A 27,467-nucleotide genomic window follows, 5' to 3' on the forward strand; every position below is an offset into this window, starting at 1 on the left:
GACATGTACAGCAATACTAAGTGGTTTACGGCGACACATTTATGTATATTAACCATCGCCGGACTTATTGGTTTTCTACGTACCCCTCCCCCCTCCGGCCAAGGGCGGGGGGGGGGGGGGGTACGACCGCGATTGGTACCCCATTTTAACCCGCGCCGGGCCGGGGGGGGGGGGTGTTTGAACACCCCACTGCGGTTTTTCGCAGATATCTCAAAAACGGCGTTTTTGGCGCACCTGTTTGTGCATCTTTTCCGCACATGTGAAAATTTCAGACCCAGGTCCCTCAAGGTCAGGTCACCAGGTCACGTCAAGTGACCTCAACTCAGAAAAAAATTGGAATGCTCGTCATAGCTACACCGAGTGAGCGATTGCCTTGAAACTCGAAGCGATTGATAACAATAACAGTATCTATAAAATGTATATATCGGAATGTTGATATCTGTGACCTAAGGTCAGGTCAATTTTGCGGCCTCTCCACCTAAGTCAATGGGAGAAAATTGAAAAGCGTCTCTTTTGCACGAACGCCGTTCTAGACAATCTCAAACATCGGGATGCAAGTAAAATTGACACCCTGAACCTGTGATCCCTCGTTATGTCCCACAGGTCATCTCGGGTCACGAATACAGAATAGTATCTAACAGTTTTTCACTAATAACTTCTGATAGAGCCATGCTAGAGCGATGAAAACGCCTTAGATGTGTTCGGCTCGACGATGCGGATAGACTGATATACAACATGACCTTTTCCGGTCGGGTCATGACCTTGACCTGAGGTCAAATTTTCAAGTTGACCTTTCAAGGTCAAATTATAGTTCATTCGAAGCGTCTCGACATGAGGAACACGATGCCGGCAAAAGTAATGTCGTGGCTCTTTTGAGTCGAATGCGTCGAATGAAAGACGCGTCGAATGAACTATTCGCTGACCTTGAAAGGTCATTTTGAAAATTTGACCTCAGGTCAAGGTCATGACCTGACTGGAAAGGGCCATGCTGCATATCGGTCGATCCGTATAGTCGAGCTGAATACATCCGACGTATTTTCATCGCTCTAGCACGTCTCTATCAAAAGTTATAGCCAAAAAACTGGTGGTGACTGTTCGTGACCTGAGATGACCTCAGAGGCACACAGAGGGGTCACAGGTGCATTTTTCCGATTCAGTGTGTCATGTTTACCCATGGACCGATGTTTGAGAGGGTTTTGAACACCATTCGTCCACAAGAGGCGCATTTCAATTTTCTCCCTTTGACTTACCTATAATGGAGAAGTCGCAAAATTGACCTGACCTTAGGTCACCGATATCAAAATTATGAGATATATATTTTGTACATACTGTTACTCTCATCAATCGCTGAAACTTTCAAGGGTTTTGAAAAAAGTTTTGAAAGTTTTCAAAGTTTCACCATTCGTCCACAAGAGGCGCATTTCAATTTTCTCCCTTTGACTTACCGATAATGGAGAAGTCGCAAAATTGACCTGACCTTAGGTCACCGATATCAAAATTCTGAGATATATATTTTGTATATACTGTTACTCTCATCAATCGCTGAAAGTTTCAAGGGGATCGATCGTTCGGCCGCTGAAGCTCTGACGAGGATTGGAACTTTTTCTGAGGTGAGGTCACTTGACGTGACCTGGTGACCTGACCTTGAAAACCCAGGTCTTCCTGAGTCCATTGGTGGCTTTCTCGACTCGCTAGCTCAATTTGATCGGGAGTTATTGACGAAAAACTAATATGACCTTGATGACGTCATAAATGACGTCACGCAAGGTCAACATTGCAAAAGTGACGCATCTAACCTTGCAAGGAGTGCATCAAATCACGATTCTGTGTGCTTGAGATAGTTGGAGATCGTTCTCGGCGCCAGAATAGCAGTTTTCATTTTTCCCCATTGACTTATAATGGTGAGGTCACGAAAATGACCTGACCTCATATGACCTTTAGGAAAATATCCGAGATATACAAGTTGTGAGACTCAAAATGGATACTAGATCCTGCAAGTTTTATTTCCTTGTGACATCTCCTCTGGCAGTGAGGGCGTTGCGAAGTTGCGACATCTGAAGACCGTGCAGAGGTTCACTTATGACGTCATAGGTCAGTGACCTGACCTGACCCAAAAATGAGGTTGGTGTCAAAAGATGCGGCTTGGATCAAAGGTCAAGTATGCCAAGTTTCAGCTCTCTATCGCCAGCGTGTTCGGAGCTATCGCGAAAAAACCCTATGGGGGGGGGCGGCACCCGCCCCCCCTCGGCCGGCCAGGGTTATAACTTATATGTGACCCCAAGTTACTGTGCTGGTGATAAGTGTGCATTGAAAGCATGAAAAATCGTGTATACCATACGTAACTAAACGAGGGCTAAGAAAAAAGTCAATTTTTCAACTTTTTATTTTTGACATAAAAATGCACTTTTCTGGACGAGCTTTGTCCCAGGAAACTAGTGGTGTCATTTGTTTTCACATGCGATGTTCAGAAGTGCCTCTAATTCACGAAAATGCTTATGACGTCACCATGCCCTATGCATGTTGGAGCTATTTTTTGCAATTTGGGGGTTAAAATCAAGATAGAAAGTTGAACTTTGGGACATCTAATGTTCTAATAGAGCATATAATTCGGTTTATTTGGAAATTATCAAAATTTTGGATTTTATTAGCTGTTTTCCAAAAAATATAGTTTTTCGAATTTTTAGGGGTGGAAAAGGCATTTTATGGAAAATCCGAGATAACCATCCGGAAAATCCGAGCACTCGTTGAGCTGCGTCTACATGTTCATATTTGCAATTCGCTTTAAACCTTGATTTTTGGCGATTTTTTAAACATTTACCACTTTTTGACTGAAAACGTCATGTAGTTACATCACTAAAATCGATATATCTCAAATGCGAAGTTGCGACATCTGAAGACCGTGCAGAGGTTCACTTATGACGTTATAGGTCAATGACCTGACCTGACCCAAAAATGCGGTTGGTTTCAAAAGATGCGGCTTGGATCAAAGGTCAGGTATGCCAAGTTTCAGCTCTCTATCGCCAGCGTGTTCGGAGCTATTGCGAAAAAAAACATATGGGAGGGCGGCACCCGCCCCCCCCCTCGGCCGGCGAGGGTTAACCCGCGAGTTGCTGGGGGAGGTGTTAACCCTATTAGTGGCAGGGGGGTTGTTTTCATCCACCCCTCAGGTTTTTCGGGAATATCTCCGAAAACGCTGAGGCTACGATGCTGAAATTTTCTGACTTTTCCTAAAACTAAATTGGGCACATTCCCTGAAAATTTCAAGTTCATAACTTTACCAGGGGCGGCTCCAGGGTGTCCGGACAAATTGCCGAAAGGCGATTTACCGAATGTCATTTTGCCGAATGCATTTCGCCGAATGTCATTTTGCTGATGTGCTTTTTGCCGACGTGTCAAAAAGTCGAAATGCTAAAAGTCGAAATGCCATTTGCCGACATGCCTTTTTGCCGAAATGCCAATTTGCCGAAATGCTTATTAGTCGAAATGTAAATTTGCCGAAATGCTATTTGCCGAAATGTCGATTAGTCGAAATATCAATTAGTCGAAATGTAAATTTGCCGAATTGTAAATTTGCCGAAATGTCAATTTGCCGAAATGTCAATTTGTCCAAATGTCAATTTGCCGAAATGTCCATTTGCCGAAATGTCAATTTGCCGAAATGTCCATTTGCCGAAATGTCAATTTGCCGAAATGTCAATCTGCAACCTAGGTTAACCTAGGTTAGGTTAGGTTACGTAAGGTGGTGTTTATATACTTAGGACCGATCACCAATTTACTTTTGGTGCAATCCCCAAGTAAGAAGCAAATCACATGATATCCTTTGACCTCCTGATTTCATATCTATGGCACAAACAAGTTTAACAGCACCAATACCATGTGGAAATAAACATCAAATTGCTCGTGGCGAAGCAGTGCAGTGCCGAAGGCAATGCACTGAGAGATTAGAGGTTAGAGGCAAAAGATTAGAGGCAAAGATTGAGATTAGAGGCAAAGGTAAGTTAAATATTTTTAGGTTAACCCTCGCCGGCCGAGGGGGGTGCGGGTGCCGCACCCCATCGGTTTTTTCGCGATAGCTCCGAACACGCTGGCGATAGAGAGCTGAAACTTGGCATACCTGACCTTTGATTCAAGTCGGATCTTTTTACACCAACCGCATTTTTGGGTCAGGTCAGGTCACCGACCTATGACGTCATAAGTGAACCTCTGCACGGTCTTCAGATGTCGCAACTTCGCAACGCTCTCACGGCAAGAGGAGCGTTCACAGGGAAATGAAACTTGCAGGACCTAATATCCATTACGAGTCTCACATGACCGTGACCTGAGGTCAACACCCTAAGTTGACCTGACCCAAACAAAAATTATATCCTTTGACGCGCCTAAGCAAGGCAAACACGATGCTGCCAAAATCGCGGCCCTGCGGCCCTTTGTGGCGAAGTTATTCGCCAAAGACTGAACCGTACCTTTGGGCACTTGACCTGACCTCAGAGGTCACCGGTTGACGTAGGACCTTAAAATCGGATATCAATCTCTGCGTCTCGTAACGGCGCACACGCTCGTTTTTTCCGCGACGCGCCAGCTCCATCAGGGGCGAAACGACTAATAAGCATTTCGGCAAATTGGCATTTCGGCAAAAAGGCATGTCGGCAAATGGCATTTCGACTTTTTGACACGTCGGCAAAAAGCACATCGGCAAAATGACATTCGGCGAAATGCATTCGGCAAAATGACATTCGGCAAATCGCCTTTCAGCGATTACCACCTCGGCCGGCGCGTATGTAGAAAACCAATAGGTCCGGTGAGGGTTAAATTGTTGTGTATCTGGCTTCAGGCCTTCGATGCACAATCACTTAACCTAAAAATAATTGACTTATCATTGTCTGAAATCTATTCATGTGAGTATCTTCTTCCTTATCCACGGGTAGGCAAAAATCAGTAGGTCAGGTTAGGTAAGGTTTGGTTATGTTTTTCATATACTTTGGTGACATGTAAGTGGGTTTCTTTACCTTTGAAAAGCGAGTCGGTCCTAAAGGTAATACTTACGGGTCAGGTTAGGTTTGGTTAGGTTAGGTTAATTTCGGCTAATTGGCAGTTCGACTAATTGACTTTTCGGTAAATTGACATTTCGACTAATTGACACTTCGGCAAATTTACATTTCAGCTAATTAGCATTTCGGCAAATTAGCATTTCGGCGAATTGACATTTCGACTAATTGACATTTCGGCAAATTGACATTTCGACTAATTAGCATTTCGGCAAATTAGCATTTCGGCGAATTGACATTTCGACTAATTGACTTTTCGACAAATTGACATTTCGGCAAATTGACATTTTCGGCTTATTGCACGTCGGCAAAAAGGCATGTCGGCAAATTGCATTTCGACTTTTAGCACTTCGCCCTTTTGACACGTCGGCAAAAAGACACGTCGGCAAAATGCATTCGACATATTGACATTCGGTGAATAAGCATTCGGCAAAATGCAGTTCGGCAAATTGTCCTGTAACCGGCTCCAGAGCACTGGGAATTAGGGGGTCCTATTCGTGAAGCGGGTCATTTGGTCGAAGATCACGATGCTGATGTATTATAACTGTATGCACCAGTTTTACGAACAGTGAATGAAAGGTATCATGTGATAACATATATACAAAGTAATTGTGCATCCTCTTTTGACACGCTTTTGCTATAATAGGCGGATCCAGGCGTCCAAAAAGGGGGGTTATGTTTTACCTCCCAACATAGGTGCCCTGACACCGCCTATGCATGACCAATACAATTGTAGTCGTTCTCTCATAAGAAAATTATCACGGTGACTATAAATAAAATTATAACATAACAAGACCATGACCACCCTTTTTAGAAACAGTACCAACAAAAACCTTATTTACTATACTTTTTGTGTACCCCCAATCTCAATGATCTGTATCCGCCTATGATTTTTGAAAATGCATATTTTTAGGATCCATGTGAATTCCTGGTTCATTCTCTATCGATCGGCAAAAGTTGCGTTAAGATTGGTTTAGAAACCTGGCCGTGATAAACAGTCTAAAATGTATCTGCAATTTGCCCGTTTTTATCCCCGTCTACCCAAGATTACTTTACTACTCTCTACCCCCCTATTGACATTTTTTAATTTTTTTTTTAGAAATGTAGATCACGTTGAGCGAAATCGAATGCCGTTTGAATTTTGAAATTCAGCCCGCTAGATCTCGAGATATCGGGGGGGGGGTCGTAAACAGCCCCCCCCCTGCCACTAATAGGGGTAGCCAGGAGCCTGCCACTAATAGGGTTAACCCGCGCCCCGTAGGACTACCGGCGGACCCTACCACCCGTATGGGGGGGGGCCGTTTCGGCCCCCCCTAAGATCTCGGAAAGTTACCGTCCGATTTTCAAAATTTAAACGGCGTTCGATAGCCCCACCCAGGAACTACCTTGTGACCAAATTTCATTGACCTAGGTCAAACCGATGACGTCACAGGTCAGGTCAAAGGTCAGATTTTCACCGTTCACAGGCATTTCAAGAAATGTGTTGTGAAATCGAGTAAATTGGTAATTTATTGATAACCATCGATGGTACATTGTTCGTCAAACACATACTTTGCTATCTGAGGTCACTGATACCAGGTCAGGTCACAGCGAGGTCAGGTCACCGGGGGTCACAATATGAAAGTGTCGTGTGATACATGTTTTATGGTTCATTTTACATGACAAATGCGATTATGTGGGTCAGGCAGCCTTTGGGGCCAGCCTAGGTCACGTTTTGGTGAAGGTCAGGTCAAGGTCAGGTCAAATTAGGTCAAATTTCAAAGTTGATATTTTTGCATAAAATGGGTATCGATTCGATGCAGCTCGTCACGGGGAGTCTAATGGCGGTCTTTGTTTTGCTCTACGAGGTCTAGAATTGCCACAAATTGAGTTTGAAAATTTGACGTCATCATTTTTGAACAGTGTTTTCGCTATAACTTGGCCAAAAAACGAGGTTTCGATCTGAAATTTGGTATGTAGATAGAAGACGGTAGGTACTATCACATATATTCCGGTTTTTTCGAAACTCAAAAAAACTTTTTGGATTTTTTGGCTAATATATCCAAAAAATGCTTTTTTGATTTTTGGGGGTCAAAACTCCAAAATTTCACAAATCCGAGATAGCAGTTTTGTAACCCTGTCAATTCTACACCTTTTATGTCTTGATCATTTTTCTGTATCTTCAAAGCTGTAGGCGTGACAGGTCTTCTCGCGAAGGTCTTTTTTCGGTCGAAAATGACAGAACATGACGTCACTCTGACGTCATTTGTGGCCAACCTATCATAGCTTCTGGAAAAAAAATTTTGGTCACAATGTGTAAAATTGATGCCCGGAGGGGTCCTGAAAGTTTGGTGGCGATATCTCCAGCCGTTTAGGAGATATCGACCGAAAAGGACAGGGGGGCCGTTTCGGCCCCCCCTACGGGGCGCGGGTTAAACGCCCCCACTTTGTCGCCGCGCTATAGCACAAAAACGGCGCGCCCCAGGCGCGTCACAATTTGGGTACCTGTAGGGAATAGATTGAAGTTTATTGTGACAAAGTTTAAAAAAAAAATCGATCGGAAAATGTTTGAGATATCGAGATTTTAGTGACGTCGTGATTTCTGAGTTTTCGACCAACAACGGCATATGTTCCAAAAATCATATAAAATCACAGAATAGACACAGACATGCCGTAAACGCCAACACCCGAGTGCCTTGCGTATTATTTTGTTCAATAGACGGATGGTAAGACTTTAACAAAATACCTAATGACGCATGGTGAAATAACCAGTTTAGCGGTGACACACCGTTTTTACTTAAGAGGGACGTTTTGGACGGTTCTCCCAGCCTTTGCAGAAGTTTTAGATGAGGACAAAGAGCAAAGTAGGTATACTAATCCTGTTCATGACTCTAATATTTTGTTGGAGTCAATAAATATAAACAGGCCTTCTGCATTGAACGTCTCGCCTGTCGCTCGCGAGTCAACAGCCAGTATTTGCCACTTGCCAGCCCATCGACAGAGTGCCGTCTTGGTATGTACCGTCTAACTATTTAGACGGTACCAAGACTTTTCAAACGTCCCTACAAAAAAGGAATGAAAAGAAGTCGCCAAAGAGTTCGGTGGCAGCTGCTATGAGGCGGTGGAAAGAATCAATAATCTGAATACACAAACAAAGGGGCAAGGGCTGCTGGTCTGGCGCCTCACACAACAGCCATGTGTACTGTGCACACTGTTTTCTGTTGCGACATGGCTACGGGCTGACAGAGACATTGGGGTATTGGCAAACATAGAAAGTGCACACGGTGGGCCGCTCATAGTTCCCGAGCACGTCTTATCGGACTGAAGTGCCATACGGTTCACGGTAAGTTGGACGGGTTCTATGGTGGGAGGCAGGACTCTGCCAAGTTAGAAGTGTAAAAAGGGAAATTTCTGTGTTCCTTGGATATTCCAGACTACATGACTTCATATCCCGCAAGTTACTGGGGGGGGGGGGCTCGTTAAACGCCCCCACTTTTTTTTCGCCGCGCCATAGCTTAACCCGCGCTCTGCTGGGGGGGGGGGGGGAGGGATGTTTGACCACCCATCCGATTTTTAACGAATATCTCAAAAAACGGCCACGTCGAGCGCCGCCGTTTTTGGCACACCTTATCATACATCAATTCTACACCTGTAAAAATTTCAGCCCAAGCTCATTCAATGTCAGGTCACCAGGTCACATGTACAGAATGTATATCTCGGTATTTTCATATCGGTGACCTAAGGCTAGGTCCCGAGTTTCCCGACTTTTGGGTCATTGACCTGACCTGGAAGGTCAACCAATGACCTAGGACCTTCTCTAGCTCGATCAGGGGCCAAACGGCAAGAGGGGTCTAACCGACCCACCCCCCCCCCCCCCCGCCCTACACATAAGAAGCTGGCAAACGCCGCACATATGCAATGGTTAAATTGATCTTTTTCGACCGAACACGTTCTCGTATAATAAAATGAATGTCACCATCGTGTTCTACGCCCAAATGTACTTATAACACATGAGTCATAGGCTGCGAATACCAGGTATGATTTTCAGGGGTATGATTAATTTTCAGGACCTGATCCTGACCCGACCTGTAACTGTTGTCATTCTTCAATATTCTGATTCTGTCTGTTTACTTTATTCAGAATTAAAGTAAAAATCGATTAATCATAAATTAACGAAAGAACGTTTCTGTGATTCAAGTCCATCTGTATTCTCTCTTTTTTAGCCCGACATGCTCTGCAAGACCATTTTAAACAGGGCGAGCTGTCTCACGTGACAGACACCCAAATAGCACATCTGCTGCGTGATTCGCAACATCCTCCCCCCGTGAGATGAATAACGAACATCTCACTACACCGCTGTCACCCCTGGGACGTAGATATCCTAAGGTTGGGTTAGGTTAGCTGCCTCCAGAAGATGAAGCCGCTGAATCGGCCGCACGAGCGTCCCGTCTGTAGTGCGCACAGTCGCCGACCGCACACGAGCATCCCGTCCAGGAAGCAGCTTTTCGATTATGCCTGTTTTCCACAACGCACGCGAGGAACGCGGGTTGTCTTCTATGAGCACCAAGTCATGCTCTCTTGGTCCTCGTCTTTGGGGTCCTGCCCGGAGTGGTAGGCGGAGTGCTCTTAAGTATTCAGTGTTCCACCGCTTCCAAAGATGCTGGAGGACCTGAAGGCGATATTTTCTCATCGATTTGAGATCACGACCAGAGACAAAAAATGCATCCGTATACTGATGGTCGCCAGTCCCAGGCTTAGAAGGATTGTCTCGTAAGAAGTCCTGTGGCGAGAGAGGGCGGATGTCATCTGGGTCGTCGTTGAGGGCCGTCAGCGGTCTGGCGTTGATGGCCGCCTCGATTTGGCACAGGACTGTGCTGAGTTCCTCCCACGTGAGGAGACTTCTTCTTAGGGTTCTACGCAGAGCTTCTTTGGTCATACGTATCAGCCTCTCCCAGAAGCCGCCCCACCAGGGCGCTCGCTGCACATTGAACTTCCACCTGACGCCTCTTGAAGCCAGAATCCTTGACGCGCGCTTGAAGTTGAGGCCGTTATCGCTATAGACGATCTCAGGTTGCCCTCGTCTTGCTGAGAATCTTTCAAATGCCTTCATGAAGTCGTCTGCAGATTGAGACTCCACTAGTTCAAGGTGCACCGCTCGTACTACGGTGCAAGTGAACAAAACTAGCCACACCTTCAGAGGGTTTTTTCCGGGAGGGTCCTTTCTGTATATTGGACCGGCTAAGTCCACTCCAACTGCCGAAAATGGCGGTCTTTGGCACACTCTCTCCTTTGGGAGTGGAGCCGCCTCTTCAACGAAAGGTTCTGTACAGAACATCTTGCACATTGAACAATCACGAATGATCTTCCGAACGACTTGTCGGCCGCGAGGGATCCAAAACCGTTCCCTGAGAGAATGGAGCGTCTGTTGTACTCCACCGTGGCATGCTTGTTGGTGTCGATCGAGGATAAGGAGCCGCACGTATCTGTGCTCTGAAGGAACGATGATGGGATGCTTCTCTGCCTGGCTCAGGTCAGATTCCTGCAGCCTCCCTCTGACCTTCATCAGATCTTGATCCATGAACGGATTCAGATTGTAAACGTTGGACTGCTTGCTGATTTCCTCTCCCTTTTGAAGCCTGGCAAGCTCCGCAGCGTACGACTCCATTTGCAGTTCCTTCAGCCAGATGTTTTCAGCCCTGCGGAGCTCTTCCACAGTCAGGTCTCCGTGCTCTCTGGTCTGGCCGGGGCGGATGGCTTTCCATCTGAGCACCCATGCAGTGACTCGGTGCAGCTTGTCGAGTGTGCTAAATCTGCTGACATCAATGACATTTTTCAGCCGGCAGCTTCCGTCAGGATGAGTTTGATGAGTCACCAGAACCGGTGCAGTTTTGCTCTTCTTTTCCTCCTTCAGACACTCCGGAGGTTCACAGATCCGATCTTGCCGCGGCCATCCTTCTTCAGGCAGCTCCAGCCAAGCAGGACCTCTTTGCCATAGGTCTTCCTGCATCTTCTTGACAGACACACCTCGCGACGGCAAGTCTGCCGGGTTGCTCTGGCCAGGGCAATGCCGCCAACACTCTGGAGCGAACTTTTGTTGCAGTTCCACCACACGGTTCGACACGAAGGCACCCCATCGCTGCGGGTTGCTCCGTATCCAGGCGAGTGCCACGGCTGAGTCCGTCCACAAATGTACGGAGTCCGGCTGAATGCTGAGAGCTTGTAGCACATATTCGGTGAGTCGAGCGCCGATCACCGCTGCCATTAGCTCAAGACGCGCCAGACACATGGGCTTTGTCGGCGCCAGCCTGCTCTTCGAAATCAGCAGTCTACTCTTGCGGGGATATTTATCAGTTGACCGCAGGTACACGGCGGCGGCATAGGCGTCTTGACTGGCGTCACAGAAGGTGTGGATTTCAAACGATTCAGTGTTGGCTGAACCGTAACTTCTTGGGATGCGGATCTTCTCGAGTTCTTTGAGATCCTCCTTCCACGCTTCCCATAGCCGACGTGCATCTGCTTGCATTGGGTCATCCCATCGGTTCCCTCCAATCCACAGTTGCTTCAGTAGCATTTTGGTCCGCACTGTGAACGGTGTCAGCAGGCCCAGAGGATCGAAAATCCTGGCGGATATTCTGAGAACGTTCCTCTTGGTAGGACGCAGGCTATCACTCAAGCTCACAAGGGAGCTGGGATCAAACCTCAAGCTGTCGTCCGTTGGGGCCCATACCACTCCCAGCACCCTTTTCTCTTCTGTCTCGCCATCAGGGAGCGGAATCGAGTTGGACCTGTCGTCTTCGACCGCAGCCAGCTTTCGATTGCTGGCCCATTTTCTCATATTCATCTTCGCCTCGCTGAAGATCTGCCTTGTCTCTTGGATGAATTTCTCTGCTTCCTCTTCTGTCTTCAGACTTGTCAACAGATCGTCGCAGTACAAGTCGGTACTCAGACGCAGAGCTGATGCAGCGCATGAGTCGGTATATTGACTCAGGTGCCGCCTGATTGTTGCCTGTAGGAGATAGGGTGCCGCGCTGACCCCAAAGACGACTCGCTTCATCCGGAATACGGTCGGCTCTGCTCCAGGAGTTTCTTTCCAGAGGAATCTGGTCACATCGCGATCCTCTGGATGGAGGCTGATCTGCAGGAAGGCCTTTTCTATATCGGCTGATACAGCGACTCGGTGGAGCCGGAATCTCAGCAGGATTCCAGCAAGGTCTGCGATAAGATTGGGCCCGGCCAGCACGCAGTCGTTGAGGGAAATAGGATGCCCGGCGGATGCATCAAACACAATCCGTATCTTCCCATTTTTGTACACAGCGTGGTGTGACATGACGTGTAGAGGCCCATCGGGGGTGCTGGGGGCTCGCTCGGCGTAGTCGTTCTCTATATACTGCATCAGAGCTTGCTCATATTCCTGCCTTCGTCCTCTAGACTCTAAAGCCTTCTCGCAACGCTCGAGGCGTACTCGAGCTAGTTTGTCATCTTCAGGGAGACTGTCAAAGTTTTCTTTCTTTGGCCAGCGCACTTCGTATCGTCCATCGTCGAGTCTTGTGCACGTGTTCTCGAAGTGTGACACCGCTGCATTTTCCAGAGTCTGTTTTTCCTCGCGTGCACTAGCGAATGGAGGGCTCTTGATCCCGATCGAATCCAGATCCCAGATCCGCTCAAGATCTTCACTGGCATTCGTCGTTCGAACGAAGAGAGTCTGTTTGCTTTCTTCTTCAGTTGAATTGACTCGGCCGCCCAGAATCCACCCAAAAATGGACTCCATCGCGATCGGACCGGACATGCTGTGTCGTACACGTCCGGTCATGACGTCCTGGTAAAAATCCATTCCGAGCAGTATGTCGACTTCCTGTCCGTCTTCCCACTCTTCTGGGGGATCAGCGAGATCAAGATCTTGCAAGTGATCCAGCTCTTCTTGATTCACTGTGAGGCTTGTGTTCACCGGGCCACAGATGGTGTCAATCTGGACCAAACTCAGTGTAAGGCCGCTGGACATGCTACCCATCTTCCTCAGCGTGACAGACACCTTCTTCATTGACTTGTGACGTTTCTCAGTACCTCCGAATGTCACTATCTGAGTGTCTTGCTCTCCGACATTTTTGCACTGCAGTTTCGTAGCCAGCCGTTTTGTAATAAATGACTGGTTAGAGCCGGAATCCACAAGCATTCTAGCGCACTTCAAGCCCGCTGCCCCGACAGCCATAACGCGAGCAGTCTGCAGGGCGACGCCAGTTTTGTTTTGCACTTGCGACCGAGCGGCGAGGACTTGTGCGGGTCTCTTCGACGCTTCCGATTCGTTGTCAAAGCAGAGTAGGTCATGATGTTTCCGCTGGCATGCAGTGCACGTTTTCTTACTCTCGCAAGTGCTAGCGATGTGCTTTGGACGCAGGCACAGAAAACAACAGCCGGATGCTAGCAGTCGCTTACGTCGCTCTTCGACACTGAGTTTTAAAACATCTTGGCATGCTTCTGTGGCGTGCTGCTGCTCACAAAAAGCGCATTTCAGGGTTTTTGCACTTACTTGTAGTGCAGCTGCGGATCGAACTGTTTCAGCCTGTCCCGACACTCTGAAACTCCGTGGTCTCGCGTCCCTGCTCCACTGAGGCTTCCTATTCAGATCAAATAAGGTCTGGCCTCTTGCTTCCAAATATTGTTGAGCAGTTTCGGTGAGATCTTCAAGAGAGGCCAGATCCCTTTCCTTCAAGAACAGGCGGAGCTCGGGAGTACAGGTGTCCATGAACTGTTCTCGAATTATCAGCGCCTTCAAGCCGTCTCTCGAGTCGTTAGTCTCTGTCATTTCGATCCATCGCTTAAGATATGCTTGTAGTCGGACTACGAACTGCGCAGGTGTCTCATCTTGTTCAGGCCTCGACTCCCTCAGCTTCTTTCGATAGCCCTCTGCTGTCAGTCCGTAACGCCTTAGCAGCACGTGTTTCAGATGTTCATAGTCGGAAGACTCTTCAGCGTCCAGTCGATAATAAACATCTAGCGCCTTGCCGGTTAACAAGGCGCTCAGTGAGACCGCCCACTGCTCCTCTTCCCATCCAGCGGCCCGAGCAAACCTCTCAAATCTCAGGAGATAACTGTCCATTTCATCACGGCCTTCTACAAATGGAGGCAGTTTTGGAGTCAGCACAGGGTTTGCGGCTTGTCTTGATGTGCTCTGTGTCTCATTTTGATATTGCAACTTTTCTAACTCGTGTTTCCGTTCCTTTTCTCGTTCTTCTCTTTGCTTTTCTCGCTCCTCTCTTTCTTTTTCGCGTTCTTCTCTTTCCTCTTCGCGTTTTTCTCTTTCCTTTTCTCGCTCTTTATCGCGCTCCAATCTTCTCTCCTCTCGCTCCACATCCTTGTCCATACGCTCAGCTGCAAACTTCAGCGCGTCTTCACCTTGCAATCCGTATCGTGTTGCTAATTCTAAGTACTTTTCCATGTCGATTGTCCTGTCACGGTCGCCAATTATGTTGTCATTCTTCAATATTCTGATTCTGTCTGTTTACTTTATTCAGAATTAAAGTAAAAATCGATTAATCATAAATTAACGAAAGAACGTTTCTGTGATTCAAGTCCATCTGTATTCTCTCTTTTTTAGCCCGACATGCTCTGCAAGACCATTTTAAACAGGGCGAGCTGTCTCACGTGACAGACACCCAAATAGCACATCTGCTGCGTGATTCGCAACATGTAACCTCGAAATTCAACTTCCAAGTGCTCATCTGAACTCTGATACGTCTCGTTGCGTTCTTTCTTTTGCCACCTCGTGCGTTTCACTGCGCCTATTGGTTCTCGATCTCATTATCGGCTGGGCCTGGGGGCGTTTACTCCCCCCCCCCCCCCAGCGAACGGTGGGTGGTGAAGAAATACCCCAGTATTACTGCCGGGGTGATACAAATTCTCCATCTATATGTAGCACACCAATATGGTAATATTTCTTCTCGTGATGATGGGGAAGGAGCGCTTTTTTGCCGCGCAACCCCTTTCACGTGTGGTATAGGGAAAGCAGCGGCGCTATGCGACACGATTCTTGTCATACCCATCGGTTTTGCGACCTGTGCCATTTGTCAAAATCGTTACAGTATGGTCTATACGGAGCACACAATACAAAATGGTTGGAATTCTTCGCTTATTTTGCATGACTAAAATAGAGTAGTCATGAAGACACGCGTTAGTTTCGAATCAACTGTGATAATTACGAAACACTTAATTCCCTTTTTTAGATATTTTCGTGATGATACGTTTTATAGGTTGTGATCAGATAGTGCAGAAAACAACAGCGCTCAATGAATACCCCTTCCCTACTCATATGTCCGTTAACCGGACCAGACTGTGGACACTTATATATTATCATACCTAAGCCTGTGAGCAAACAAGGCAAAATGAAAACAGGACTTCCTTGTTGTAGTCACCTATTTATGTACCCTACAGAGTACACACTCTGGTTAGTTGTCATCTTTTCAGATATGCCAACCGTAATGCAGCCCGCTGCTCACGTGGAGGTTAGAAGCGTCTCGACTGAGCTCGAGGATGTCTCGACCGACCCCGGGGACACTTCGCCCGATCTCACAAGCGCCTCGACCGAGCTCGGGGATGTATCAGCCTTCCTTGGGAATGCTTCTCCCGATCCCGGAGGTGCTGCGCTCAAGAACGAGAGGACCTCGACCGAGCTGGCGCTGATGGTCATCTGGCCGTCGACCGCTGACCGGGCTCTGGTTGCTCTGCTGCGTGTGGCCGGTCAGACGGGTGGCCCCGGCTGGCCGGCCCGTCTGTACGCCGCACTCCTCTACATCATGGTGGCAGCCGTCAGCGTGATGTCCGTCATCCACTTCCTCGAGATCGGCTTCAGCTACCTAAGGAATGGTATGACACTGCTCGAAGCGGCCTTCGCTACCTTCTTCTTCGGGTGTGTACAAGGACTGCCGCTGGTGCCACTCACGGCTACGGTCGTCTGTGGTCGGCGTCGGTACGGTGCACTCCTCTCAGAGGTGCAGCAGCTGGCTGAAGAGCTGGCTCAGAAGATGCCGAACCAGCCCGCACGGAAGTGGCTGCGGAAAAAGGCCGCTCTCCTGCTAGGAGCCACGGTTGTCGCCTTTACGATGCTGACGTTTTTGATGCTGATAATTGAGGTTGACGGAAACTGCTGGACATTGTCCTTCGAGTGTTTGACAAGAATATCACTGTTTCTGATAGTATCTATCACGATGGTGGCCCTTCTCTCGATTCCCATCAAGTTTCTGTACGTCACACTGGTTGTCGGAGTCGGGTTCGGTGCAGTGGACACCGAGCTTCGGTCTCTGGCCAGAGACGGCGACCTCAAGGACTGGAACCGGCTGGCGCAGCTTCGCCTGCTTCACGATCGGCTAAGTGGCGCCTTCTCGCGCCTGGTGACCGACATGACGCCCGAGCTGATCCTCTCCATGATGACGGGCGTCATCAGCCTGGTCATCTCCTTCCTGCTGGGATTTCAGAGCACGGTGACCGGAGACCTAAAGTCCAACTATCACTCGATGCTGTACACGCTGCTGACTGCTGTTCTCCAGATCGCCGTGCCGTGTGAGGCCGGCCAGCACGTGCTGGACCTGGCCGCCGCCACGCGCTGTTCGCTGCTGAAGCTGCGCTGGGAGTCGACCCGGGTCGGTCGCGAGGTCAGCGCTCTACAGGAGGCCGTGCGCCGCGACCTGGACCACCTGGGCGACCTGGGCTACTACCGGCTGCAGCGCTCCACCATGGTGGCCATCATGTCCACCATCGTCACCTACATCGTCATCTTCGTCCAGTTCAGGATGAGCTAGACATTCCTCGGTGGCTTTTATCCGTAATGGGACACTAAGCGTCTATGACCCTTGTAATGTCTAACTAGTAGCTGCACTTGATTCACGCGTAGACTGCACCTTTTATTCTATTCAACCCAAGTATGCAGAAAGTTTCCCGAAGCGTCAAAGGTTACAGTGACTCATCAATAAAGTAGTCACGTAAGACATACTGTGACGGGCACAGACTTCTCTGTAAATATAAGGAGAAGTCTGTCTATGACGTGTTTGAACCAAGTGCACTCCAACGATTCCCAACAAGTCTTACGTTCTTGTTCCTGACATCCAGCGTTTTTTCTTCTTACCTATTATTGAGCTAGAAACGCAATGAGCAAAGTTAAAATACTTTTTTGGAACTACATTTATTCAGATTTATTCAGTAAGTGCAGATGTGCATATATTAACCCGCGACCTGGTGGGGGGGGGGCTATTTTTTGCCCCCCCTCCAGACTTTTCGATATATCTCCAGAACCGCTGCGCCGATCGTCACCAAACTTTCAGTACCCTCCCGGACATCAATTTTACACATCGTGACCAAAAATTTTTCCAACGGCTATGATAGGTTGGTCGGAAATGACGTCAGAGTGACGTCATGTTCTGCCGTTTTCGACCCAAAAAAGGGTTTCGCGGGAAGAGCTGTCAGGCCTATAGCTTTGCAAATACAGAAAAATGATACAGATATAAAAGCTGTAGAATTGACAGGGCTACAAAACTGCTATCTCGGATTTTTGAAATTTTTGGATTTTGACCCCCAACAATAATTTTTTTTTTTGGATATAATGATCGAAAAATCCAAAAGGTTTTTTGAATTTCGCAAAAACCGGAATATATGTAATAGTCCTTACCGTCTTCCATCCACATACCAAATTTGAGATTGATACCTCCTTTTTTGGCGAAGTTATAGCGAAAAAACTGTTCAAAATTGATGACGTCAAATTTTCAAACTCCATTTTTAGCTATTCTAGACCCCGTAGCGCAAAACAAAGACCAGGCACGTACCCAGGATTTCGCCCAGGAGGGGGCCACCTGCTTTCAAAGGGGCCCCCCACAGTGTATAGGGCCCCAGGTTCCCTGGGGCCCCCGGGAGTCATGAGGAACCTTTCGATGGTGGGGGGGGGGGGGGGGGGCATAGTGGGTCCGGTCTCTCCTGCAGACGTAGGTGAGAAAACGCCACGCGTGTGGGAAAACGCAATTCAGTTCTTTACAACCTAATGTAGCATTTGGTTGTGATTTCTCGTGTTCAACTTCATCAAAGTCAATTAAAACGGTCTCTGTAACGGTCTAAGCCTTGAGAAAATGTGGAAAATTGGAAAGTAAAAATATTTTTGCTTGAGGAGTGTGCATGAAACGCACGGCATTTTATGAGCGAGCGCCTCAATTACTGAACATCCTCCAATTCCGGATATAAAGGTATATAATATAATAGTGGGGAATAAATGTCTCGTTATCGGAATTCCACTATCTGGCAACTAGCCCTATGTAAACGCGGCTATTAGGTATATGTTTCACTAGGAATCGAGCGCAATTGTACTTTTAGCCAGAAAATAAATGCTTGGGTAATTCTGGGACACTCTGTATTAATTGGAGACATAGGACTTAGGAGGAAATGCGATTGCAAATCGACCCACATCCCTTGGTTAGCCAATGACGCCTTTGGGGCCATGGTTGGGGGGTATTCAGTTCAGCCTTTTTGTTTTTCTGTGATATCTCCGGCACCGTGAAAGATATTGGCTCCTTCAGATGAGTGCCTACTCCAGTCACTACTTATATCCAGTAGCCAGTAGCCACTCAGATGATTTGGGATCAATCAGGTGATAAGCGTACTTTCAGACGACCCGGGGCCCCCAGTCGACCAGGGGTTCCCAGGCGACCAGGTCCTCCAGATGACTAGGGGCCCCACTGCCCCAGGCGACCAGGGCCCTCCAGCCGACCAAGGGCCAATGCGATCAGGTCCCCAAAGCGATCAGGGGCCCCCAGGCAACCAGGGGGCCCCCATGCGACCAGACCCCCGGCTACCAGGGGCCCCCGGGCGACCAGGGGCCCTCTAGGTGACCAGCGGCCCTCAGGCGATCAGGGGCCCCCAGGCGACCAGGGGATCCCAGGCTACCAGGGGCCCAAGGCGACCAGGGTCCCCCAGGCGACTAGGGGCGACCGGGGGCCCCAGGCAACCAGGGGCCCCATGCGACCAGGCCCCCCGGCTACCAGGGGCCCCCTGGGCGACTAGGTACCCCCAGTCGACCAGGGGTTCCCAGGCGACCAGGTCCTCCAGATGACTAGGGGCCCCACTGCCCCAGGCGACCAGGGCCCTCCAGGCGACCAAGGGCCAATGCGATCAAGTCCCCAAAGCGATCAGGGGCTCCCAGGCGACCAGGGGGCCCCATGCGACCAGACCCCCGGCTACCAGGGGCCCCCAGGCGACCAGGGGCCCTCTAGGTGACCAGCGGCCCTCAGGCGATCAGGGGCCCCCAGGCGACCAGGGGATCCCAGGCTACCAGGGGCCCAAGGCGACCAGGGTCCCCCAGGCGACTAGGGGCGACCGGGGGCCCCAGACAACCAGGGGCCCCATACGACCAGGCCCCCCGGCTACCAGGGGCCCCCTGGGCGACTAGGTACCCCCAGGCGATCAGGGGCCTTAATATCATGCGACCAGAGGCCCCCCCCCATGCGACTAGGGCCCCCTAGGCGACTAGGGGCCACAGACTATCAGGGGCCCATACGACCAGGCCCCCGGCTATCAGGGCCCCCTAGGCAACTAGGGGCCCCCAGTCGATCAGGGGCCTCATGCGACCAGAGGCCCCCCATGCGACCAGGGCCCCCTAGGCGACTAGGGGCCACAGGCTATCAGGGGCCCCATGAGACCAGGCCCCCGGGCTACCAGAGGCCCCCTAGGCGACCAGGGGCCCAGGAAACTGTGGGCCCTTGGATGACTGCAGGGGCCCCTCGGGTACCCAGGGCACATACATGAAACTTTAATATCAATTTTTCTTCCGAGTAAAAGACGTTTTATCCAGTGTTTAAAAAATATCCTGGGGCCTGAGGGGCCCCCTGAGCGCCTTCGGCGCTCAGGGGGGCCTTGGCCCCCGTGGCCCCCCCTTGGGTACGTCACTGACAAAGACCACCATTAGACTCCCCGTGACGAGCTGCATCGAATCAATACCCATTTTATGCAAAACTATCAACTTTAAAATTTGACCTTTTTTGGCCTGACCTTGACCTGACCTTGACCTGGGGGGCGCGGGTTAAGCCGCGCCCCGCTGGGGGAACAGAATCTGCCCCCCCCCTCCCGTTTTCGCCAATAACTTCTAAACCCGTTACGCCAGCGACGTCAAACTTTCAATACCTTATCATACATGAATTCGACATGTTCCCTGGAAACTTCAGCGAAATCTGTCGGAAATTTTTGAGAAAATGACGTTTTAGTGATGTCATGTTCGCCATTTTCGCCTAAAAAAACGGCAAAATTTCAAACGCCGGTAACATCTTCATTTTATAAGGAATCAAGACGTAACAAAAAAGTTTATACGTGATTTTACTTGGTCTATCAAATAGCTGTCTCGTTTTTTTTTTTTGAAAGTTTTGGATTTTGGCCATTTTTTAACTGATTTTTTTGGGAAAATAATTATGAAATCCAAAATTTTGAGTGTATTGAAAAAACGGAATATATGTCAGAGAAGTGGTCTATGTGCACCTACATACCAATTTTGAGAAGAATGGGTTCAAAAATGTGGGAGTTATTTAAATTTTATTATGTCACGACACATAATTTTTTTTTTGAAATAAAAAATGATTTTTTTTTAAGTTCTAGAGCTCTAACGGAAAGAAAAATAGCATCATTCGATTCACCGTGAAAAACTACATCACATAGACACCTTTTAACTTTTTAGGCCTCAACAACAAACTTCAAACTTTGACCTCACTTGACCTGACCTTGACCTGACCTCTACCTGAAATTCATCCAGATGTAGTTCATATCACTTATTGAGTGTGCCTATTGAATTCTATAAATAAAATGACCCATAAAACATGTGTCGCACATGCCATTTTGTATATTTCGTTTTTGGTAACCTGACCTGACCTTGACCTTGACCTTTGTATGATATTGTATGCAACGAACATTGTCTTGGTAGCCTAAGAACACGTTTTGGGCAATCAGTCTCAGTCCATTCTTCGGCAACTACGGTGCAAGGCCGATACTGTAGAAACTTGCATTTTGTACCCTTGACCTGACCTTGACCTGACCTCTGACTTCTTAACCCTCGCCCTGGCAGGGGGGGGGGGTCGATGCGACCTCCCCCCTAAGGTTTTTCGAAGATAGCGTAAAAACGGCGGCGCGCAGCTCCGCCAAATTTGGCACAGCCTATGGGGCAACCTTTTTACATATGACCTGAAAATTTTAGGTCCGGGTGACCTTGGGTCAGGTCACCAGGTCAGAAAAACCGTTACAAGGTCATGGTCAAATTTCAATTTTCTTTTTGCACCTGTCCAACTCACAGTTTTCGACTGATTTCCTTCAAACTTTCAGGATGTGCTAAGTTCACCGAGTTGTATAACATATAGTCCGGCTTTTTTTGAGGTCACTGACCTGAGGTCAGTTAGAGGTCATTACGTCGTAATGTTAAAAGCCTTTGGGAAAATACTAAATTCGGAAAATACTGGAGATATCCGCTTCGTTCTATCACTTTTGTGCTTTGAAACCACGGTACTTAACAGCCCAGTAAACATGCCGACGTCGGCCCTACGTCGGGCCGAGGCTCGGCCCGACGTCGGCCCAGCGTCGGTTCAACCTCGGCCCGACATCGGCTGGACGTCGGATATGCCCGCATGTTCCGACGTCCAGCCGAAGTCCAGCCAACGTCGAGCCGACGTCGGGCCGAGGTCGTTTACCGAGGTTGACGAGATCGTTTGTCGTTGGACCGACGGGGCCGACGTCGGCATGTTTTATTGGAACGACGCGCCAAAAATATCAACCGGCGGCGGGATTCGAGCCCCCCCCCCCCCAGTCGCCGACGTCGGCATGTTTACTGGGACAACGCGCCAAAAACATCACCCGGCGATGGGATTCGAACCCTGTGTCATTTGAGCGCGATGTTAGTGTGCTAACCACTACACCACGCAGCCAGATAGCGAAGTTGGTTTGTTTTGTTGTGTTATGCCCTTTCGGTCTGACAAGACCATTTCAGAGCCGGAAGGATGATAGGATGGAGACATTGGTCTTCTTGGCGAGCACCCTGGGTCCAGTTCGTATAGAGTCCCTGGTCCCATTGCTGTTACGTGACACTTATTGGAAAGGGCGACCCCACAATGGATTCATATAGCCACTCTTACACACCTGCACCAGCGTTTCCCAAAGTGTCCCTTTGATAAGTGGCACTTTGGCAAAGTGACACTTGCCGACTGGCCTTTCTATATGAACTGGGCCCGGCCCTGGTGAGTTGCCGGGGCTGAGCCTGACCAAAGGATAGGCCGAGCAGCCCCAAGCACTCACCACACCCGGCTACGGGCGAGCTCGGCTTACGGGTAATCCCAAATGGGATAAAGTTTCCCGTCCAGTCCGGATCAGGGGGTTGCGGCGTGGAGGAAGATTTGAGTTTCCTGAGGATATTTTGAATGCAGAAGCTCTTTATGTAACATGAAACATGTATTTTATATTATTTTAACGGTCAAAACAGCGGCCGATGTCGGTCCGACGTCGGCCCGACGTCGGCTGGACCTCAGCAATTGATCTCGGTCCGACGTCGGCCCGACGTCGGCTGGACCTCGGCTGGACGTCGGTACATGCGGGCATATCCGACATCCAGCCGACGTCGTGCAGAGGTTGGACCGACGTCGGGCCGACGTCGACATGCCGAAGCCGAGTTGCCGACGTCACCCCGACGTCGGCCGACGTCGGGCCGACGTCGGCATGTTTACTGGGAGCAGGTCACTTGGTGCTTCTTTGTTTGGTGTACTTATCCATGGGCCAGGTCAAATGAGGTCAACTGAGGTCAAATGACGTTTTTGCCATTAACTAGGCACATAATGACGCTAGAGCTTAAAAATGGTATCATTGTGTTCCTGGTGATCAGCCGAATCGAATGATATGCGATATGATGCAATTTGGTTAACTTGAACTTGATTTATTAACCCTCGCATGTGTGCGGCGTTTGCCAGCTTCTAATGTGTAGGGGGGGTCGGTTGGACCCCCCCTTGCCGTTTGGCCCCTGATCGAGCTAGAGCTTCGCGGAAAAAACGAGCGTGTTGCCCGTGACGAGAGGAAGCCGATGATACCCAATTTTAAGGTCCTAGGTCATTGGTTGACCTTCCAGGTCAGGTCAATGACCCAAAGTCGGGAAAATCGGGACCTGTTAGAAAGTCGTAAAGTGTGGCTGTTAAGGAATTTTTCGGGGTGCTCATCACGAATATCGTGTTAGTTTTGATCACAGATGATGTCTTGAAGCATTTAGACCAGGTCGGGTCAGGTCAGGTCAGGTCAACCAGTAGGCGTCGTGACGGGTATTCGTAGTACGTGTCAACCGCCTCTGAAAGCTTCGTAACATGTTACGAAGTCGCCAAAACTACTTCGTAAATGTTCAAATGGTTGCTAAATTCGAATTCAGCTCCAAAAACTAGCCTAGAAACATGTAAAACTCGAAAAAGTGACCCGAGGTCACCCGAGGTCACCAAAGGTCAATGACCTGACCTGACCTTCAGGTGACCTTGACACACACGGGAGTAACATCAAATCACATGTTTGAACGTTTGAAACCACGAAAAGCTTGAAAACACGCGGCTAGTGCGAGCCGACATACGCGAAATCGCGATTCCGGCCAAACATGGTCTCGGAAAAGAGGTCACAGGTCAAAGGTCATTTGGGTCAGGGTCATGAAATTTTCAGGGTAGGTGTAAAATTGATCAATGCGAGGGTACTGAAAGTTTCGTCGCGATCGACCGCTTTTTACGCGAGTTATTCGCGAAAAACCATGGGGGGGGGGTCCATCCGACCCCCCCCCCCTACACATGCGAGGGTTAATTTAATTAAGTTTACTTAAAATTTAAGAAAAACTTTAAGTACACTTAAGCAAGCTGAAAGGTATATCATCCGACGCGCCGTGACGTGCTGAGTTCACTGGTGCTTTTCTTTTTGCTCTATCGTAATTGGATCAAAAGTTATAAGCGAAAACCTGTTGACCTGTTTTTAGCGAAATTTGTACATTTATACCCCCCAAAACCCCCTAAATATTGACCTAGAGCAATTAAATTTGCACAGGGGCGAGAAATCCAGGGGGCCCACCTACCTACCAAATTTTGTGTTTCTAGGTGCCCTAGGAGCCAATCGCGAGGGGGGTCGCATCGACCCCCCTGCCAGGCCGTGTTATGAAAAATGCCCTGCCAGGGCGAGGGTTAAGCAAAAAAAATGGGCTTTTAAGATCCGCCTTGTTGAGAGCTTTCGATTGCCGTTTTCCCCGTCTTTCTACGACCATCGGTTCGGAAGTTATAGGGGGCAGAATCTGCCCCCCCCCCCTCCAGCAGGACGCGTATGACTGAATAGCCCAGCGGGGCGCGGGTTAAAGGGAAACACTCACATCAGTTTTGGTCATATTTAGGTCATTATTTTGCCGATTCGACAAAGCAATGAGCACTTATAACGCGCCCCGTCCTGTAAGAGACGATTAAGGAATGAAGGAAAGAAGCTGGATCAAAACAAATGTCATGTTTGTGTTTCCTGTCCTCACACTCCTCCTCAGAGCTTTCGAAGCGATTCTGAATCCGACACTGTATTTGTTGCTGTTGCTAACGCTAACCTTAGGACGTAGGCTCTAGGCAAGTACCCGACAACCGCGGCGTATCGATTATACCGTATCGATTATACCTACAAGTCGCGTTCCATATCTCCAGAGCCAGGCACCTAGGCACCTAGGCCAACGACTCACTAGCACAAACCCTGCTGCTTAGGCCAACCGTCCAGCCTGGCCTTATCGTATATTACAGCTGCCTCAACGAACCGCACTTACAATCCACTTAGCGTGCCCACTCCAATTGTCCACCCTAACCATCCACACTCCACAGTCCACGTGACCGCCCACCCCAACCGTCCTCATCGTGCACAACTGTCTACAATAGCTGCTCCTCACTGAAAACACTTTGGAAGAACGTTAAGAACGTACAGGGGTATTTAGACCCCTGTGGGGTAAAATGTTATGCCACCGTTTTTCAGAACCCCCATGGCTCTTCACGTAGACGGCTTTGCATTCTCATGAAAAGAATCCACAGGATTCTTCCAAAGACTCTTATGAGGTTTAGGGTTTATAATAAGAGCGTTCTTAGCACCTAGATAAGAACCCCAAAGGGTCTGTGAAGAAGTCCCTGAGGTTTATAGGGAAACCACCCTGTGTTCTGAATATCGGTTGTAGAACCCTTTCAGTTCTATTGCAATACCGCAAAATCCCCGTTCATTCGTCTATTGGACCTATGCATGGCTATCGACCTGCGCCGTCACATCTGCTGCGCAAACACAGTACTTGATACACCTTAAAATGTATTACCTTCCTCTACTCTGAGCAATCAGCCTGCAAGTCTCCAGTCAGGAACAACCAGCCCGCAACCAGCCCATGCGATCAGCCCGCAACCAGCCCGCATTCAGCCTGCGATCAGCCCGCAATCAGCCTGCAGGAACGCTTTCCATTCGGCCGTGTCACTTGCCTTACACATCCAAGCCAAAGAACTCCAGAGCCAAATATGAACACATTTTTAGCTTTAGCAAGTGGATGTTTTCCCAAACACAGTATGTATAGCGCTGTCGCCCATGTCAGCAGCCGGGTGGCGATATCGCATTCTCCCAAATCACATACAGTTTCTCCTTCCACCACCAGCTTCAAGCCAGCGTTTTCGACGATGTCGACGTCTCCGCGCGCCAGGACGCTCTCCTCAGACTCCAGGGCCTCAATCAGAGCGGAGATGGCCTCGTCCCCTGGAATGAAGAGTCGGGCGGATGCGTTATTCAACAGGCAGGAAGTAAAAAAAATTTAGATTGACTTCAGAGACCATGAGCCTACTCCGAAAATAAAATAATGCACTTGACATGTAAAGTGCAGCTAGATAAAATATTGCACTAATCAGCAAGAACATATGTTTATTAAAATCAGCCAAATTTATACCTAAATCAATTGACCCCAAAATGGCAAGCTGATTCAAGCTGATGCCATTGACCCCAATGGCAAGCTATTCCTGATTTATCTTCATTTGAAAGATTTGTCTAAATACCACATGCATAATTTAAGCTATGGGGCATTTATACAACATATAAATACTTACTGCATTGAATGGTCTTGCATATGAATTGTCTTCATCCAATGCATTCATCCATGCATTTGAAGAGCGTTGTGATATTGCTTATTATTGTCAATCACAAGTAATATAGATAATACACAACACTTGACAAGCCAAAAATTAACCTTACTTCAGTTCTTCAATATTCGATTACTTGCCATTCACCCAATCTTGCACCAGCCGCTCGTCACTGCACAAAGCGTGATCCAACGCGATCGAAAAATGGCGATCGCTTCCGGTGGACGCTAGAACGTGGTACCGCGGGCGTGGTCTTGATGAAAGCCATTACACTGATTAAACCACAACCCCTTCTTCTTAAACCCGATGCTAGTTCGTGCAAAACCTTCAAAGGGTTTATCTTTCGCGCGCTTGGTGTGACGTAATATCACGTGACTAGGGAGAACGACTGAAGAACCGGTGTTGGTCGAGTTGAAGCCCCCTGGGGCCGCTAAGACTGCACGCGAAGAAGCAGCACGTGTCTTCGGTCTATGTGAAACACTGTGTGTGTTCTTCATGAACCAGACGTTCTGCTTTGCCTCTAAGCCAGTTTACCCTAATACCCAAAAAACCTATGTGTGGAATATTTTAAGATGCTTTTGCATAACGTTCTTTCAACTTGTTTTCAGTGCTCTACAGCAGCTGCGCTCTGGCCGTCCACGCCAGCTGTCCACACTACGCCACGTCCACAGCACACCGAACGTCCGTTGTCCACATCCATTGTCCACCTCAGCCTTCTGTTACGGACCGCAGGCCCACAGGCTCGTTTACTCCTGGCTGTCGTTCAGGTAGTAACTCCAGTAGGCAATGTTGAATATGAAGAAGGCCACTGGCAAGAAGGCACGAGAACCCTTCTCCAGCAGCGCTGCCTTGTCCTTCCCGGTCCACCTCCCCTCCAGGGTCCAGGCCGCCTGTGAAGAAAAGGTGGGCAGTTGGGTGTGTAATGTGTATAAAATATGCCGCGAAAGACCACGTCTCAAGAGCGTCACAACCGTCCTTTCTCAGTAATTATACCTAACACAAAACATAATCTAACCTGACTCAAACTTACTACAACCTACCAATCTACCAACCTACAACCTACAACCTATAACCTACAAATTCTTCTGCGGCATATATACCGTGGTGGTAAATATGGTTTGTGGCATATATGAATGCCCCCCCCCCCCCCCCCGCGGGCAATGGATTAGCTTTTACCGGCATTGTAGTTGGTGTGCCAGCCAACTGTGCTGTAAAGCCAGTTATGTTGAAAGTTGAAACTTTCAGTTTTTCCTTGACCTGACATTGACCTGACCTGTGACCTACGTAGGCAAACAATTGTGTGCTTCATAAATCC

At 48.6% G+C, this 27,467-nt stretch overlaps 2 protein-coding genes across 3 annotated transcripts in view; both read right to left on the minus strand.

Annotated features, from left to right (window-relative positions):
* Window positions 1-9,413: 9,413 nt before the first annotated feature.
* On the minus strand, window positions 9,414-14,699 carry LOC122371370. Its single transcript, XM_043347644.1, has 2 exons — window positions 10,579-14,699; window positions 9,414-9,470 (listed from the first exon to the last, which is right to left on the minus strand). Exons 1-2 carry the CDS (start codon window positions 14,452-14,454, stop codon window positions 9,414-9,416), a joined length of 3,933 nt encoding a protein of 1,310 aa, XP_043203579.1. The 5' UTR covers window positions 14,455-14,699.
* A 12,139-nt stretch (window positions 14,700-26,838) lies between these two features.
* LOC122371365 (glycine receptor subunit alpha-2-like) overlaps window positions 26,839-27,467 on the minus strand; it is a 30,504-nt gene continuing 29,875 nt past the window's right edge. For both annotated transcript variants that reach the window (XM_043347633.1, XM_043347634.1), the window contains one exon: window positions 26,839-27,042. In XM_043347633.1, coding sequence (XP_043203568.1) covers window positions 26,899-27,042 — 144 coding nt within the window. In that variant the 3' untranslated portion in view covers window positions 26,839-26,898. The remainder of the gene's footprint in view (window positions 27,043-27,467) is intronic.

The sequence above is a fragment of the Amphibalanus amphitrite genome, unplaced genomic scaffold (genome assembly GCF_019059575.1).
Source record: "Amphibalanus amphitrite isolate SeventyFive unplaced genomic scaffold, NRLGWU_Aamphi_draft 001236F_arrow, whole genome shotgun sequence".
Lineage (NCBI taxonomy): Eukaryota > Metazoa > Arthropoda > Thecostraca > Balanomorpha > Balanidae > Amphibalanus > Amphibalanus amphitrite.

What these genes read in the sequence shown, in the direction of transcription:
- LOC122371370 (XM_043347644.1), bottom strand. Translation starts at nt 14,454, where the DNA reads ATGGAAAAGTACTTAGAATTAGCAACACGATACGGATTGCAAGGTGAA. An exon ending in TGGATCAAGATCTGATGAAG is followed by an intron (nt 9,471 to 10,578) that starts GTCAGAGGGAGG and finishes TGCGCACTACAG; the next exon opens with ACGGGACGCTCGTGCGGCCG.